The sequence below is a fragment of the Onychostoma macrolepis genome, chromosome 24, assembly GCF_012432095.1.
Source record: "Onychostoma macrolepis isolate SWU-2019 chromosome 24, ASM1243209v1, whole genome shotgun sequence".
Taxonomy (NCBI): Eukaryota; Metazoa; Chordata; class Actinopteri; order Cypriniformes; family Cyprinidae; genus Onychostoma; species Onychostoma macrolepis.
Genome location: NC_081178.1, coordinates 26,091,099 through 26,106,960, shown reverse-complemented (window position 1 = coordinate 26,106,960; position 15,862 = coordinate 26,091,099). Strand labels below are relative to the sequence as shown.

Genomic DNA, 15,862 nt, shown 5'->3' with positions numbered 1-15,862 from the left:
TTTTACAGTAGGGCTGCTCGATTTTATGGCAAAAATCATAATCACGATTATTTTGGTCAGTATTGTAATCACGATTATTTAACACAATTATGAGTAGACCATATGACCAAAATTTTCTATGAGTGATTTATTTAAAGATAGTGAGATATAATATTTTCTGTAAATACGGTTGCCATGACAATGAATTTTCACAATTCTCAATACCACAGCAGAATACTAGAGTAACTAATATTAGTAACAAACAAACAAAAAGTCCTCAAAATTATTGAAAATAATTAAACTGTCAGTAATAAAAAAGCAAAGGACAAATGCAATAGAAAATATACAAATACAGACTATGCTTTAAGGTTTTTTTTAATGCAAGTCTCAAGTATTCAGTATGAATAATCAAATGTAAAATTAAATAGCATAGTCTTCACTGTAAAAACTTTCTTTGTTTCTTATTAAAGCTATAAAAGTCCTTCACTCGAGCAGTGAGTTTTTTTTTTTTTTTTAATGTCTTTTGTTGTTTGATTTAATATTAAGCTCACAATCACAGCAGGAATATAGCTGCTGCCACTTTAAGAGCCGCACGGATCCAATTTACCGTTACACGTGTATTTTCATTCTCAACTGTTTGTTCATTTATTACATGCACCGCATTTTGACACATTTGTGGGTGTATTTTTGACTGTTTAGGAGCGCACCTTGAGCTAAAAGAAGGCTTTACATATCCGTGTTCTGTTCCGTCTCTGAGCGCATACACCGTACTCCTGAAGAAGCGCAAGCTCTCTTTAGTGCTTTTAAAAACATGAGGAAAAAAGTCAAATGAAGTAACATAATCAGTGTTAGGTTTCATCCCTTTAGTGTTTTGTGCTGCTTTTCTTCAGCAATTATAAAAATGTTTTTGTGCTTGTTTAAACTAGTTGCATGTATCTCAAGCCATCTCCAGTAGTTTGTTGTTTGGTCTCATCACTTTACACATTATTCGTTTCTCTTAACATGCTTATACGTGCAGATTAGTCTAATTAAAGCAGTAAGTGCACTGGTGCTCATGTTGTCACATGTTCGAGCTCTCTGGTATCGTGACAAGTTACCCTACAATTCTACGCAGTCGATACAAACCCATGCCACTAACAGCAACGCTCAATATAATTTGTGATGCACGCTAGGTCACTCACGCTGTGCACAGCCTAAATCTGCAGCAGATTAGTCAAATTGCTTCTAAATAAATGCATATAAATAACTGGAGCAGTTGGTTTATGCAGAGTGAACATAACTGTGTCAGACTGGCAGGTCGGCTGAGGCCGCACACGTTTGATTTGTTATATAGAGTGTCCAGCCTTCAGAAATTGTGAGGTGGGCGTAACATATTTAAAACCAAACCAGTTTTTATCAAGTAACTGATGAAATGTAATATCCACGGCCCTGTTTTAGACGGCAGTGGTCGTGAGCTCCTGATTGCCTTCGTATGGTGCTGTAAATCTGCTCTGACTGCATCTTGCCAAGACCCCGGGGGGTCAGACGGGCCATTAGGCAGATAATAGATTACACCGGCAGATTAGCATCCTAAGACAAGGCCAAGAACCTGCTGGTCAGGCAAATGTTCAACTTTGACCCCAATAACCGGGATAAGCATTTTTTCCAGATGAATTCACTTGGGGTCTATAAACCTGTCCAGATTGGCCACGGAAGGTCATCACGAGTGAATAAATGCATACAGACTTTTAGTACACAGTGCAAACTAACTAATCAGACTTGGTAACCCAACAATGTACAACCTTTTTGACTCCATATCCCCCATTATCAAAGACAATATTTTATTTTGAAAGCTTCAAACTTTGTGGAAACTAGGAATGGCAATATATATATTAAAATAATTCAATAAAATAATTATAAATAATTCAAATACAGTTTTAAATAATTGATTGTTCTTCATAGTTTACACTAGTTATTTTTTCAAATTATTTTTACCCTACAAATAGCAATTGCTACCAGTATAATAATTTTAATCATTAAAAGATGATTATTTTACTTAATTTATTATTTTATTCAACAAGGATGCATTGATTAAAAAACTGACAGTAACAACATTTGTTACAAAATATATATTTTTTTTAAATCAGTTCTGTTCTTTTAAACTGTTCATCCAAAAAAAAAAAAAAAAAAACACATTATGAAATTATTTTATATATATCAAAAATATGAAGCAGCACTGTTTTAAACAATATAAATAAGCAGAAATCTATCTTGAAAATTCAGTAATTAAAAAAGAAAACTAATTGTACTTTAAATTGTAATATTTCAGTATTACTGTTTTACTGTATTTTTGATCGAATAAATGCAGCCTTGAACATCAAAAAATACTGACCCCAAACTTTAGAACGGTAGTGCAACTATACTGTAAAAAATGAGATATATATATATATATATATATATTTTTTTTTTTAAGTTGTAAATAACAGCGATCTCTACTTGAAAATGTTACATTTAATTCAACCTGTTACTTGCTGTTTCTTTGTCCGTAATTGTAAAATTTACAAGCAATTTCTGAGTTGAATTTCTGAAAATTGTTTATAAATTTAATTTATTTATTTTTTTAAGTGTAGAAATATTCAAAACCAAGTCATATCGCAGCCCCCTTGGAAATATGCTGAGGTCCCCTTAGAAGGATTATATTGTTTTTGGGTCCTGAATTAATGTTTAATATCTCTTTAATTGTTCTTTAATTGCTTCCTCGTTCCTCAGTCTGTTGTTGAGCTCTTATTAGAGGTAAGATCAAAAACATGATACAAAAGCAGAAGCTGCTGAGTAAAGTGCCTCAAATTAGCCCTTTTTCCCCGTCAGCACTATCCGCCGTGATAATAGAGCTCGTTTTAGTGCTCTTTCTGTGGTGGGGAAGTAGAGCGTAATGCATCTCTCTCTCTCACTGATCTAGCATGTGAAATCCAGAAAGAGCCAGTTGTAACTGACAGCTTTCCTTTCTTTCCATCTTCCCCCGGGTGAGGGATATTTGGGGGCACTGGGACGGTTTGAAGGAGGGGATGTGGTTTTGGATGGGGGTCTGGCTGGAATGATAGAGGGCTTATTCATGCTTTTTCTGGCCGTCCGGGGCGAGTCGGGGAGCTCCAGCTGGGAGTTCATTATGTCAGCGCTCTCAGTGGCAGCACGTGAGCGGCCGGACCGTGGCTGACGGCCCAGAGAGGGAGGGATCGTCTGTGGGTTTAATCTCCAGAGCCGGGGTTGGGAAAGCCCTGCCTGCACTGCTAGTTTAAGCAATCACTCAATCATCGATGAATGCATGTCAGCCCTCGGCGTTACAGAGACCGACAGCTCAGTGCACCTGCTGCAACACATCCTAGTTTTGCTGTCCGTTCTGGATGGGTCACAAATATGTTTCTGAAGAAAGAAGCCAATAATTTGGTGCTGATTTTATTGGCCAAGACATTTGACAAGGCAGAACAATTAGTTTTCACAGTTAAAGTGAGATTTTCTGCTCTTTGGCTTTGCCAGTCTTCACATTTTTGTTTATGTGGGGAAACAACAGGGTTTCTGTGGTTCTTAAAAGTCTTAATTTGCCTTTCCACAATTTAAGGCCTTAAATTATTAAATCAGAGCAGAAAGTCTTAAATTCATGATATTACATGTTGCATGCATTGCATAAATATCTTTCTCTCAATTTTTTATCTTGTTTTTCAGTACAAATATCTTGTTTAATTAATAAAAAGTAAGTTTATGCCTAAAACAATAACACAGATGTCAGTGGAGAATAACATATATTTTCCCTCTGAATTAAGTTAATTTTTATGGCCCTATTAGGCAATATTTATTTGTTTATTCATGAATTGACTTCATTTTAAATACATTTTTCAGAAGAGAAAATTTTTTTTTTGTCATGTTTTGATTTAAGAATCTTTAGAGATTTTTACTGGAAAACAGTGCAAAAATACTGAGAAAGAGCACCAATTTTTTGTGGCATGATCAGAAGGAACGTTATTTCCATATTCTCGTGGTTGGAAGCAGAGCTATTCCAAGCCATAAACATTAATTCATGCATTTGTGCGTTTGTTCATTCATTCATGCATTCATGCAACTCAAAGATGAATTGATTCTGTAATTCCAGTGTTACTGATTTATGAATAAGTGGCATTATAGATGTGGTATCATCTCTTCCAACTTAAAGTCTGTAGGTTTCACTGAATTTTACTCCACTGGTTAAGGTTCACAGTACAGACACTTTTGCACTAGAGCTCAGTTTGTGGTGTTGGTGTGAAAGATGGTGTTGCACTTGTACGTTAGTAATTTTTGGTTTCCTTCCATGTGTTTTTGTGCTAATTTTGCATACAATATTGCATTAAAAAAAGCGTTTTTGCAATACAAAAACATGCACAAACTACAATGGAAACACATTTACCTATTCAATTTCTTGATGTGCCACAAAGTCATGCAGTGAAATTCATACAAATCTGAAACAACTGCTTCTAGCACTCACTATGGCTTTCACGCTCATGAAGCATGTGGTTAATACAGTGTGAAAAGAGCATTAAATCTGGTTAGGGTGAGTTTTGTTTTCCCACACTTAAACGATCAGTTGTAGAATTGCATCTATTCCAGTGTGAATGAAATAAGCTGCGTTTCTGTAGACGCAGTTTAATAAACGTTTTAGGTGACTCATCAGGTTCACATGCACATTTTAGTGTTTAGCATCATTATAATATCAAGATAGCATCATCAAGATACTATTAAAATATTTAGAATTATTTTTTTATTTTGAATGTAGTTTTAGTATATTTTTTTTAGATGTCGGTTTAGTTTTATTACATCAAGTTAACCTAGATGAAATTGAGATGTTGAAAAATAAACTTAAACTGAAATAAAATGCAAATAAAATTGCATTCTGTGTGTTTTAGTTAACTATAATAGCAGTTTTACAGTAGCACATGGTGAATCTGTTGGTAGTCAAGTGCACAGTCTGCTGTTTATATTTGTTGTTCTCACACTCTTCAGCTGTTTCCTCCTACACAGTGGGAGATTGCAGCGACTGCAGCTCCTGTGGTGTGAGATCTGAGCCCAAATGGAGGCTGATGCTGGCCAGAGAGGAATGCAGTGGGTGCAGCGGAGTGTTTTCAGCTGTATGGGGAAATACACCCTGAGCCTCTGCTTTCCCACCATACAGCTCCCATTTCTGCTCATGCGCTTCAGGGTTTTCAGAGGTTATTTAAAATTAATAATAATAATAATAATAATGTATGGTAATATAATACAATATTTTGTTCTTACTATTGAAGTGATGGTTATTTTATTATCAATCTTATTTAAATTAGTTATAATAATAATAATAATAATAATAATAATAATTAGTTTAACTATTATAATGACTAATTATTATATTATGCAAATGGTGTATATATGGTAATAGAATACAATAATTTGTTGTTGATATTGCTAATTTTAAATAACTTATAATTAGTAGTGTGTATATATATATTTATTTATTTGTTTTATTTTTTTTAAGTAATAAAATGTTACAATATGGTAATATAACATCATTTATTATTATTATTATTAATAATTCATTTATGTAGACTGAAGTTTGCAAGTTGTTGGGAAAAGATGATTGGCCAAGATGTGGTGCATAAAACATTTATCAACACATTCAATTCAAACCTAAATAACAGTACTGAGTGATATCTCATGATATCTAATAACTGCGCTCCACACAGGCTGATCTGCGCTGATTCTCCGGCTGCGCTCCGTGTGAAACCTTTCTTTCTTTTAACAGCATCTTCCATCAGAGGAGCCTTTCATTCAGTCCTAATGATTTACTCGGACTGGCTCAGTTGTGATTTGACAGTGACGAGCTTCTGGAAATAGATCGGTGGTTAAAGGCATCACCCTTCTGTTTGATCTCTAATGTGAGCGGTATCCAGAAGAACAAGCTGTGTGTGTGTGTGTGTGTGTGTGTGTGTGGACTGACCCCTGCACTGCATTAGTGATGTGATCGCTCAGTCGTCCCCTCATCCGGCCCCAAAACATGACCTAGTTATGCACTGGCTGGATGTCAGTTTTCCTCCTGTGTTTCTCTGTAGGCTGTGGAGCGGGTTTGGCTCCGCTGGACGCTCATTACTCGTGTCTCTAGAGGACGGCAGACAGAAGAGCCTCTGAAAGCCCATGTTTTACAGCTGTGCTGGTGTTAATGACTTTCCCTGCCAGACTGTCTCGCTCGGGTTATGAGGGTCATAAGACGGTCCTGGTTTATGGTTTTATAAACACTGAGCATTGCTGTAGATTTCACAGAATAGAATGGGGTTTGTGTGCGAGTATTTATATGTGGTCATGGTTAACTAAAACTGTTAAAAAGTGTTTTCAGTCATTGAAATAAAGCAGAAATGGAATGTACTGTAAAGGTTTGATGTAAAAAAAATTGAAACGAAGTACTGAAATGTCTACAACTAAAAATTAAATAAATAAAATTACATCAATAGAACAAAACCTAAAAAACAAAACAAAACAAAAAACATTAACAAAAATGAAAACTTGAAATGAAAAACCTGGTTCAAAACAGGATTATCATTAACTAAAACTTTTAAAAACATTTTAACTGGAGAAAACAAACAAACAAAACAAAACAAAAAAACCTTGAGAAATAAGCTACAACTGAAACACAAGTAGTAATATTAAATGAATTAATTAAAAAACATTGTATTACTAAATATGAAGCTGAAATGATAAAGATATCGACACCTCCTGGTAGTTGAGCTCGAAGATACAGTTCCTCGAGTCAAAGAATGTGAGCCCTGCTAATTTCTTAGTATTTTCTTATAAAGTTGTTTATTTTATTTTATTTTTTTTACACAGTTGCATATCATCTTAAATGGTATAATTTTAATTTTGCTGTCAACTTGTTAATGCACAGTATCAAAGTATGAATATTCGTTTAAATTTGCTAAATAGGGTTTTTTTTTTTTTTTTCACTTTTCCTTTTTTAATCATGTAATACTCAAGGTAAAAACCTAATAATGACTTGTTTTGCTTTTACATCATGTATTCATATTTTTTTTGCTTCATCTAAGCATCTCAGAGACTAGAGAACAGGATTACAGGACACACAGTGAGAATCACGCACACAGGGCCATGTCTGCAGTCTAATCCACACAAACAAACGTCTCCTCCGTCACCGATGTCCCGTATACACACTACAGCTTATTTATAAAGCCTCTGAAAACATGACGCAGTGTTAATGATATGGGCCGGTCTAGCCTGATGTTTTCAGTGTTACTGTTGCTCATAATTAGACGTTTTGAGAGATTGTGTTTGAGCAAAGGAGAGACTGGTGTGCTGGTACTGTGGGATTTTCTGCGCATTAGTTATTAGTGTTTTCATAGTACCAAAACACCAGCTGTCTGTACCAAAACCAGTAAAAACTCCTGTTATAATCAAAACATTTGTCTCTACTGCACAATGAACCTCTTATTTACATTGTGTTTATATATTGGATAAAGCAAAAGATTCACTCATGCTAAACAAACTCTGGCGTATAGAGTGGATTCTGACTGGAAAACATGGAAAACAGATTGTTTATAGATGCAACAAACACGCCTGTGACTGGTTACATGTTATAAACACATTGTAAATAGAAACCTTACACAAATACGGGAGTCTTTGAAAGCAGCCGCCTTTCAGATGTTTCCGGAATATATTATTTTTCCACATAGGAATTAATATTATAATCCATGAAGCAAACAAACCAGCTAAGAGGAGAGTCACAACAGTACAAACGTTGCAAATCAGTAAAAAAAAAAAAAACGGATACAAGACTGAACTTCTACACTAGACTGTACAACTACAATCCAATGAACCATTGTGAATGACATAATTAAATTTAAATTAATAATGGAGAAATATAAAATTATTAATTTAAAGTTATGATTCTGTATATCGAAATGTTATGATTCTGTATTTTAAGTTTATTGCAAAATATGCATATGTATATTCAAAGTGTTTTGAAAGAGCGACACCCTAACAACCACCCCGGGCACCCTAGCAACCGCATAGCAACACCCTAGCAACCGACCTGGGTACCTTAGCAACCGTGTAGCAACAACTTAGCAACTACCCCGGGCACCCTAGCAACCGCATAGCAACACCGTAGCAACCACCCCGGCGCCCTAGCAACATCCCCGGGTACCCTAGCAACCGCATAGCAACACCCTAGCAACCGCCCCGGGTACCTTAGCAACCGTATAGAAGCACATTAGCAACCAACCCGGGAACCATAGCAACCGCATAGCAACACCCTAGCAACCATACAGAGTACCTTAGCAACCACATTGCAACACCCTAGCAACCACCTAGAATACCCTAGCAACCACGCTGAGGTCCTTAGCATGCATCTACTGTAGCTATCTATCTATCTAAGACTGCATTGCATTCAAAACATTCAAAGTTTAAGCTTTTAAAAGGGTCATATGACGTTGCTAAAAAGAACATTATTTGGTGTAATGCAATGTGTTTGTGGTTTAAGGTTCAAAAAACATTATTTTCCACATACTGTACATTATTGTTGCTCCTCTATCAAACTTGCAACTTTTTTTTTTTTAAATTCTTAAACTTTTCAGACTTTCTCAAGCCAACTTAAAGTTTGTTTTGACAAACTTTTTTATCTTGATTCCATGATTTCCGGTGCTTCATAGGAGTGGGCGGAGCTTAGCACTTGTTTGATGTGATTTGCTCACTGCGACTCTCTGATTGGTGGAATTCTCTTTACAGCATCATGGGTAATGTAGTTTTTTTCCATAGGGAAAATCATTTATATCATGAATAGCATTTTTTCATCCGGAAGCGACTGTTGTCCTCTGTTAGCTATAGATGGGCACTGAAGGAGGAATCAGTATATTATAGAGACCTGAGACTGAGCCTGTAAGAACCACTCAAACATGACAAACAACTGTTTTATTATCTTATTGTGTCCTCGAAAGCCAGACTGCATCCTCACATCAACTCCACACGCGCACACACACACACACACACACACACAGCTCTGGCCTGAGGCCGCTTTCTTTCCCTGTCTGTGTCTAATCGAGTTCATCACGCTGTCTGATCAGGAACGCAGGACATTGGGAATCATCTGCCAGCATGTGCTGAGGACATGAGCCGCTACCTGCGCTGACATTAAATCGAGCTTAACACACACTTGGATTAAGGGTTTTTCAGCCTGCGGGATGTTTAAAACTTTGTTTAATGTGCATTTAAACACTGTCTGTATTTTAAACCCTGTTTAATGTGCTATTCTATAGACATATTTGAGGAGCAAAGCAGATATAGATCAGATTTTAGACGTAGTTTATTTTATTTAGATTTTGCTCGGATGGTCTGTTGATCAAAATAACAAGCTTAGTGTTTATTTTGGTTGCAGGCATGTCCCGTACCCAAGCACAAGAGAGAGAGAGCGTTCATTGTTCTGGATGTGCTGTAGTTGAAATCACATGGTTGTAGAAACATTTTTAGAAATGTTATTTGCTCAGCTCTTTGCCGTGTTGTTTTGGGGTAAAGCAGCTCCTCTGTGTTTAAAATATCCCAAACAGAGGAACACACTCGCACTCATCCAGCACTGGCCTGGAACATGATGATCACTTCTGATTAAACTGCTCATCTCCCCTTTGCTGTCTTTATAATTCAGGATAAACATAATCCTAATGATTTAGCGATCTGAAATTTAGAAAAAATAAATAAATAAATAATAAACAGGTTGTGCACAAGGCAAAATTGACTTTTTTTTTTTTTTTAAAGGATGCACTAAAGTCTCATTTCATGTTTTTGAAAGAAGTCTCTTCTGCTTACCAAGGCTTCGTTTATTTGATCAAAAATACAGTACAAACCAGTAAAATTGTGAAATATTATTGCAAATTAAAACAGCTGTTTTCTATGTGAATATCTGTTAAACTGTAATTTATTTCTGTGATGCGCAGCTGTATTTTCAGCATCATTACTGCAGTCTTCAGTGTCACATGATCTTCAGAAATCATTCTAATATGCTGATTTGCAATTTGGATATTGCAAGGGGAAAAAGTCTAGATATTTATGCTGTAGATATTGCTATATTAACCATATGTACACTTAAAAAAAGCTGTCATGGGCAGCCTAGAATATCATGCACTTTCACAATTTTTATTTTTTTTCTCTTTATTGAATAGTAAATAAAAAAAGTTTAAAAAAAAGCCCTCTTTGTTCTTTCTCTGGATGATTGTTTCTACACCGGTGATTTCTTTTCAACTAACTTGTTTTTTTTTTTATTATTTATACCAAACAAGGCCATAATCATGTCTAGAACAAAAGACAGCCCTACTTTCAATTCAAAACGGCGGAATTTGACAAAAAGTCGAATAGTTTGCATCACTGGATATTACAGTCGAGCCAACTGTTGCTATAGTAACGAACGCAACTTTCATTGCACAAGCTCTTATTTCAGTGTTGTTTACTTTGTGTTCATTCTTACATATAGCATTACATTTAGTCATTTAGCAGACACTTTAATCTAAAGCGGCTTACAAATGAGGACAATGGAAGCAATCAAAATCAACAGAAGAGCAATAATATGCAAGACAAGTCTTAGTTAGCTTAAGGCAGTACACGTAGCAAGGTTGTTTTTTTGTTTTTTTATTATATAATAAAGCGAAAACAGAATAGAAGGGGTAAGCTTTTCATTTGAGCTGCATGCATTTTAAACGTTTATCTTCCTCCGTCCTTGCAATGAATGCACGTTATTGAATGAGTGTTTTTTTTATTTTATTTTTTAAGAACATTAATGAAACTGCTCAAGTAATTTCAGTGGTAGGCAATGATGCATATTCATATTTAACTCCCCGTGAAGCCTCAGCGCGCCTTGCATTCAGCTAATAAAAGAAAAACGCTGCAATTTTCTGGTGTTATTTTATGATTGTTGAGGCAGTCTCCAGCTATATCTTAAACTTCTTCTCAAAATACAGCGCGCTTCAGATTGATTTTAATCACTGAACAAAAAAAAATGAACGCAATCTTTATCCAATTCTGATTGGGTGGGCATGCCTGGAGCTGGCCCCTAATTAAATTAATACAAAAATATCTTTTGACCCCCAAATGGAGTTGAACATTCAGTCTGATTGTATGAAAATACCCATTTCAAAAGAATGATTCAATAGCTGATTTGGTTATCGAGTTCAAAATATCACAGTGAGTAAATAGTGACATTTAGGGCGAGCCGTTGCTTGCACATTTCTAGATGAATGTGTTTGTCTGTGTGTTCAGCGCTGCAGGAGGGGAGATTTTTAACCAGTGTGTGGCAGACAGAGACGAGGCCTTCAAAGAGGAAGACGTGAAGAGACTGATGAGGCAGATCCTGGAGGGAGTTTCCTTCCTTCACAGGAACAACGTGGTGCATCTGGACCTCAAAGTACGTCAATCACGCTTCACTTCGCTATGCTGCAAATCACTACGCTTTAAAATTTAAATTTAGCGAAATCTGACTTTTTATGGCTAAATCAGTAAAAGTGTCAGGGTGGTGTTTGATGTTTTTGTGGGCTAAATACATTTGCTTTATTCACCAGAGCTACAAGAGTGTAATTATATCACCATTATGATTATAGGTTTCTCTGAGCAGTTGCCTTATTGTTTTTCTCCCTCAGCCTCAGAATATCCTGCTGACCAGCGAGTCTCCTCTCGGGGATATAAAGGTGGTGGATTTTGGCCTGTCGAGGCTGGTGAGCAGCAGTCAGGAGATCCGGGAGATCATGGGCACGCCGGAGTATGTGGGTAAGAGCCAGTCCCAGATCATACTCGCACATCAAAGACAGGGACTAAAAACAGCATCTTAACACACCTGTGGCCAGTAACCAATATCACTTACTAGATGCGGAACTGTACATGCATTATTGCATTAAAAAAAATCTTCATAATAATAATAATAATAATAATAATAATAATAATAATAATAACTTTATGAACCAAATTGAATTAAAAAAAAATCAGTAAAGAAATATCACTGTAATACAGTTGAACTGTGTAGTTAAATTTTATTAATAAAGTTCATAAATTTTAAAGTAAATAAATTGAACTGAGCATATTTTTTATAATAATAATAATAATAATTATTATTATTATTATTTATTTATTTTAAAACATAAATATTAGTATTGAAATTGTGCAATTTATCTATATATCTCAACAGTGCAATTACAATACTAATATTCATTAATTCATTCGTTCGTTCGTTAAACCATAGAGCTTTTAACTGAACTACAGGGAAACAGATTTATAAATAGATCGAATTCTAAAATGTATTATTAAAAATATTAACAAATCAGTAAAAAAAATATCACTAATACTATTGGAAAGTATAAATGTTTCATTAATTTATAATAATAAGTGTTGTCATTTTATTATATTATAATAACAACAGTAAAATTACAATACTAATATTTATTCATTCATTCATTCAAACATTAAACCATATAGCTTTTATTTTGGTAGAAAATTGCAAGGAATTGCAGATTAATAAACGCTTCTCATTATAAAGCTTGGGAGATGTTTGGCGCATGTTGCATTTTCAGATGCACGTTATAAGCAATCTGTATTATTGAATTAACTGTGATCCGAGATGCTGAAAAGAGTTCAAAGCCCCACAACACAGGGCGTCTGATTACATATTTATATAATTACACCGCAGTCTTTGTGGTTTGACAATTGTGCTAAACCATATCACATTATAAGGATGATCAATAAAAAAAGTTAGCAGCCAGCTGTTGAGTAACACACTCGCCTCACATACTCACTCTTCATGCTGATTTTTACTCCTCTTTGGCACTTGGTGAGTGTTAATTTTAGGCCCTGGTCATATATACTGTACATACACCACCGGTCAAGGGTTAGGACATACTGGACTGAACTTATGTAAATGATTTGCTTTATCATTCCAGCACCGGAGATCCTGAATTATGAGCCAATCAGCACAGCGACTGACATGTGGTGAGCTATTTTCCCACATTACCATGTTTCCCGTGAGGATCCTTATGTGTCCTCCTGAAGGTCAATATTACACAGTAAATACTTCTCTGGTCGGTTTATCATGTTTGTGATCTAGCCTCAAGTGTAATTGTGTGTTTTCCTCTGAACAAACGGTTTATTCACAGTTTAAAGGCTCTCGCACCATCACTGGTTTAATGCGCTGGTTGTTTTCCAGCGGTTTGGCTTCAGGATATATTATGCCTGAACATTTACATCCTAAAGTCTTGTATCAGCAATGCTGCTTTGAGAAGAGTCTGTCACCTATAAACAGAAGGACGGAAGATAAATCGAGAAATGTTTCCGAGACTTTCCGAATGCATCGCAATTCTTTCTCGAGTCGATTCTCAAGTTTTTTTCTTTCAAATATTTGCACACAGTGAAAATGGCATTGTTAAAATGAAAGTTTGAACACATCGGCCAAACAGAAAAACTTATCGGACGATATTTGAAAAATGCCAAATATCGGCCGATATATCGGCCGACCACTAATCCTTACATGCATCCTTTTATCCTTACAGCATAAAAATCTGATTAAAATCGAATCTACGAATCGATGCCATGCATTCGGAAGATCTCAGAAGCCATACACGAATCGATTCTGCATCGATATATATATATGTATATATAATAAACAGTGGTGTTGTGTTCGCTTCAGCATGCTGATCCTCTCCTCCGTCTGACAGGAGCATCGGCGTCCTGGCGTACGTGATGCTGACGGGGATCTCGCCGTTCCTGGGGGACGATAAGCAGGAGACCTTCCTCAACATCTCTCAGATCAACATCAGCTACACGGAGGAGGAGCTGCAGCATCTGGACAGAGCCGCCATCCACTTCATCAAGAGCCTGCTCATCAAAGAGCCAGCGTGAGACAGCCAAGACATTCATTACATCACAAAACAGTCATATAAACACTTTCCTTTCATCCTGAAAAATAAAATGCATGACCGTTTCCACAAAAATATTGGGCAGCACAACGGTTTTAAACATTGATGATAATCAGAAATGTTTCTTGAGCAGTAAATCAGTATATGTGGCCCTGCAGCACAGAAGCAGTGTTAAGTCGCTGGGGTATATCTGTAGCAATAGCCAACAATACATTGTGTGGGTCAAAATTATTAATGTTTCTTTTATGCCAAAAATCATTAGGATAAAGATCATGTTCCGTGAAGTAAATTTCATACCGTAAATATATTAAAAAAACTTCATTTGGACAACTTTAAAGGCGATTTTCTCAATATGTTTTTTTTTTTTTTTGCATCCTCAGATTCCAGATTTTCAAATATTGTTCGATCCTAACAAACCATACATCAGTGGACAGCTTATTTATTCAGCTTTCAGATGCTGTATAGATCTCAATTTAAAGAAAAAAAGACTCTTATGACTGCTTTTGTGGTGCAGGGTCACATTTAGCAGAACTCTTAGCGGTCAGATAAAATGTTTTGTGATGTTTCTTCAGGAGCCGAGCCACCGCAGAAGACTGTCTCAAGCACCAGTGGCTCCAGCCGGAGGAGGCCTGTCTGCAGAGCGTCTCGGAGCCTGCCGATGAAGACGAGGAGGAGGAGGAGGAGAGCGCTCCGGAGCTGATCGTAATGGCCGCTTACACCCTGGGCCAGTGCCGCCAGTCCTCCGACAAAGAGAGCCTGACCCCGGACCAGAAGGCCATCTCCAAACGCTTCAAGTTTGAGGAGCCCTTCTCTGCGCTGCCTGGAGAGTTCATCTACTGATGCACGCGTCTGTCCTTCCGTCTCTGCTTCTCTCTCACCTCGTGATTTCAATTGTAAGCCAAACAGGTTTTGTGTTTTGTTTCGCTGTTTGCTCTTGTTTCCGTTTGTGCTGCTTTATATTTTCTCGGTTAAGATACTGAAGCCTTGCTGTGGTTCTCTCAGTTTTCGTTTTTCTCTTTCAATATTTTTTTTCTGGTGCCATGCTTACATATTTGATAAGGGTCAAGCTTGTGATCATTCCTTTTTGCCATGTTTGTACAAAATGAATGTTGTTTGTTTTTCTGCGACACGAAGGCGAGCAGAATTAAATGTAAATTAATCCAGTTTTATTTTAAGAGTATTTCCGTGTTATGTTTAAAAAAGCCATTCTGTGTGTTGAGCTCCTGACCGACGTTAAGGTCATTCCCGGGTAAAGATCCCACAGCAATAACCCTTCCATTCACACGCATATATATGAAGAACGCGTGTCTTTCTGTGTTAATTTTAACTCATGTTAGAGTTATAACTGTAAATGGAAATGTCACTATAAAGAATATTTTTAATGCCAACAAATTTCAAAGTGACTGTCTTGATGCTGTAAATAAAAGTTTGTCTCGACTGTTGCTTCCTGCTTTTATTGTTGTTGTTGTTATTAATAGACTACTTAATCTAAATAAAAACTAAAATACGGCATGCTATAATCCTGAAGTTGAAAAGCCAAAAGACAGTAATTTAAGCGTTTAACTTTTTTTTTTATTATTATTATTTTGGTCCTTAATTAATCGAATTGTCAATTTTAGTCTTTAAGGCATTTTTATTTTTATTTTTTTAATGAAAAATATAAGTGTATAAATCACAGAGGGAAAATGTAACTTTTCTTTTCTGTACAACAGCTCAATTACATTGATGTCATTAAAAAGCTTCGGACTGCTACTTATAAACCTTCAAACGTGTAGCCCCGCCCTAAACTCAAGCGATTGGCCGAGAGCTTCCTCCTAAAGCTCTGATTGGCTCAGATCTGTAACCAAAAGGAGTGTGATTTCTCTAGAAACCTGTTTTAGAAATATCTGTCAGGTAGTAGAGGTATTTATGAGTGGAATTCAAAATAAACAAAAAATCATCATCTTCCAATAATAAAGACG

At 36.1% G+C, this 15,862-nt stretch overlaps 1 protein-coding gene across 1 annotated transcript in view; it reads left to right on the top strand.

Annotated features, from left to right (window-relative positions):
• Positions 1-15,343, top strand: part of stk17a (serine/threonine kinase 17a) — a 40,719-nt gene extending 25,376 nt beyond the window's left edge. Inside the window, exons 3-7 of the mRNA XM_058765682.1 lie at positions 11,263-11,407; positions 11,640-11,766; positions 12,930-12,978; positions 13,701-13,880; positions 14,474-15,343. Of these exons, the coding sequence (XP_058621665.1) occupies positions 11,263-11,407; positions 11,640-11,766; positions 12,930-12,978; positions 13,701-13,880; positions 14,474-14,741 (769 nt within the window). The 3' untranslated portion in view covers positions 14,742-15,343. The remainder of the gene's footprint in view (positions 1-11,262; positions 11,408-11,639; positions 11,767-12,929; positions 12,979-13,700; positions 13,881-14,473) is intronic.
• The last annotated feature ends 519 nt before the right edge of the window (positions 15,344-15,862 follow it).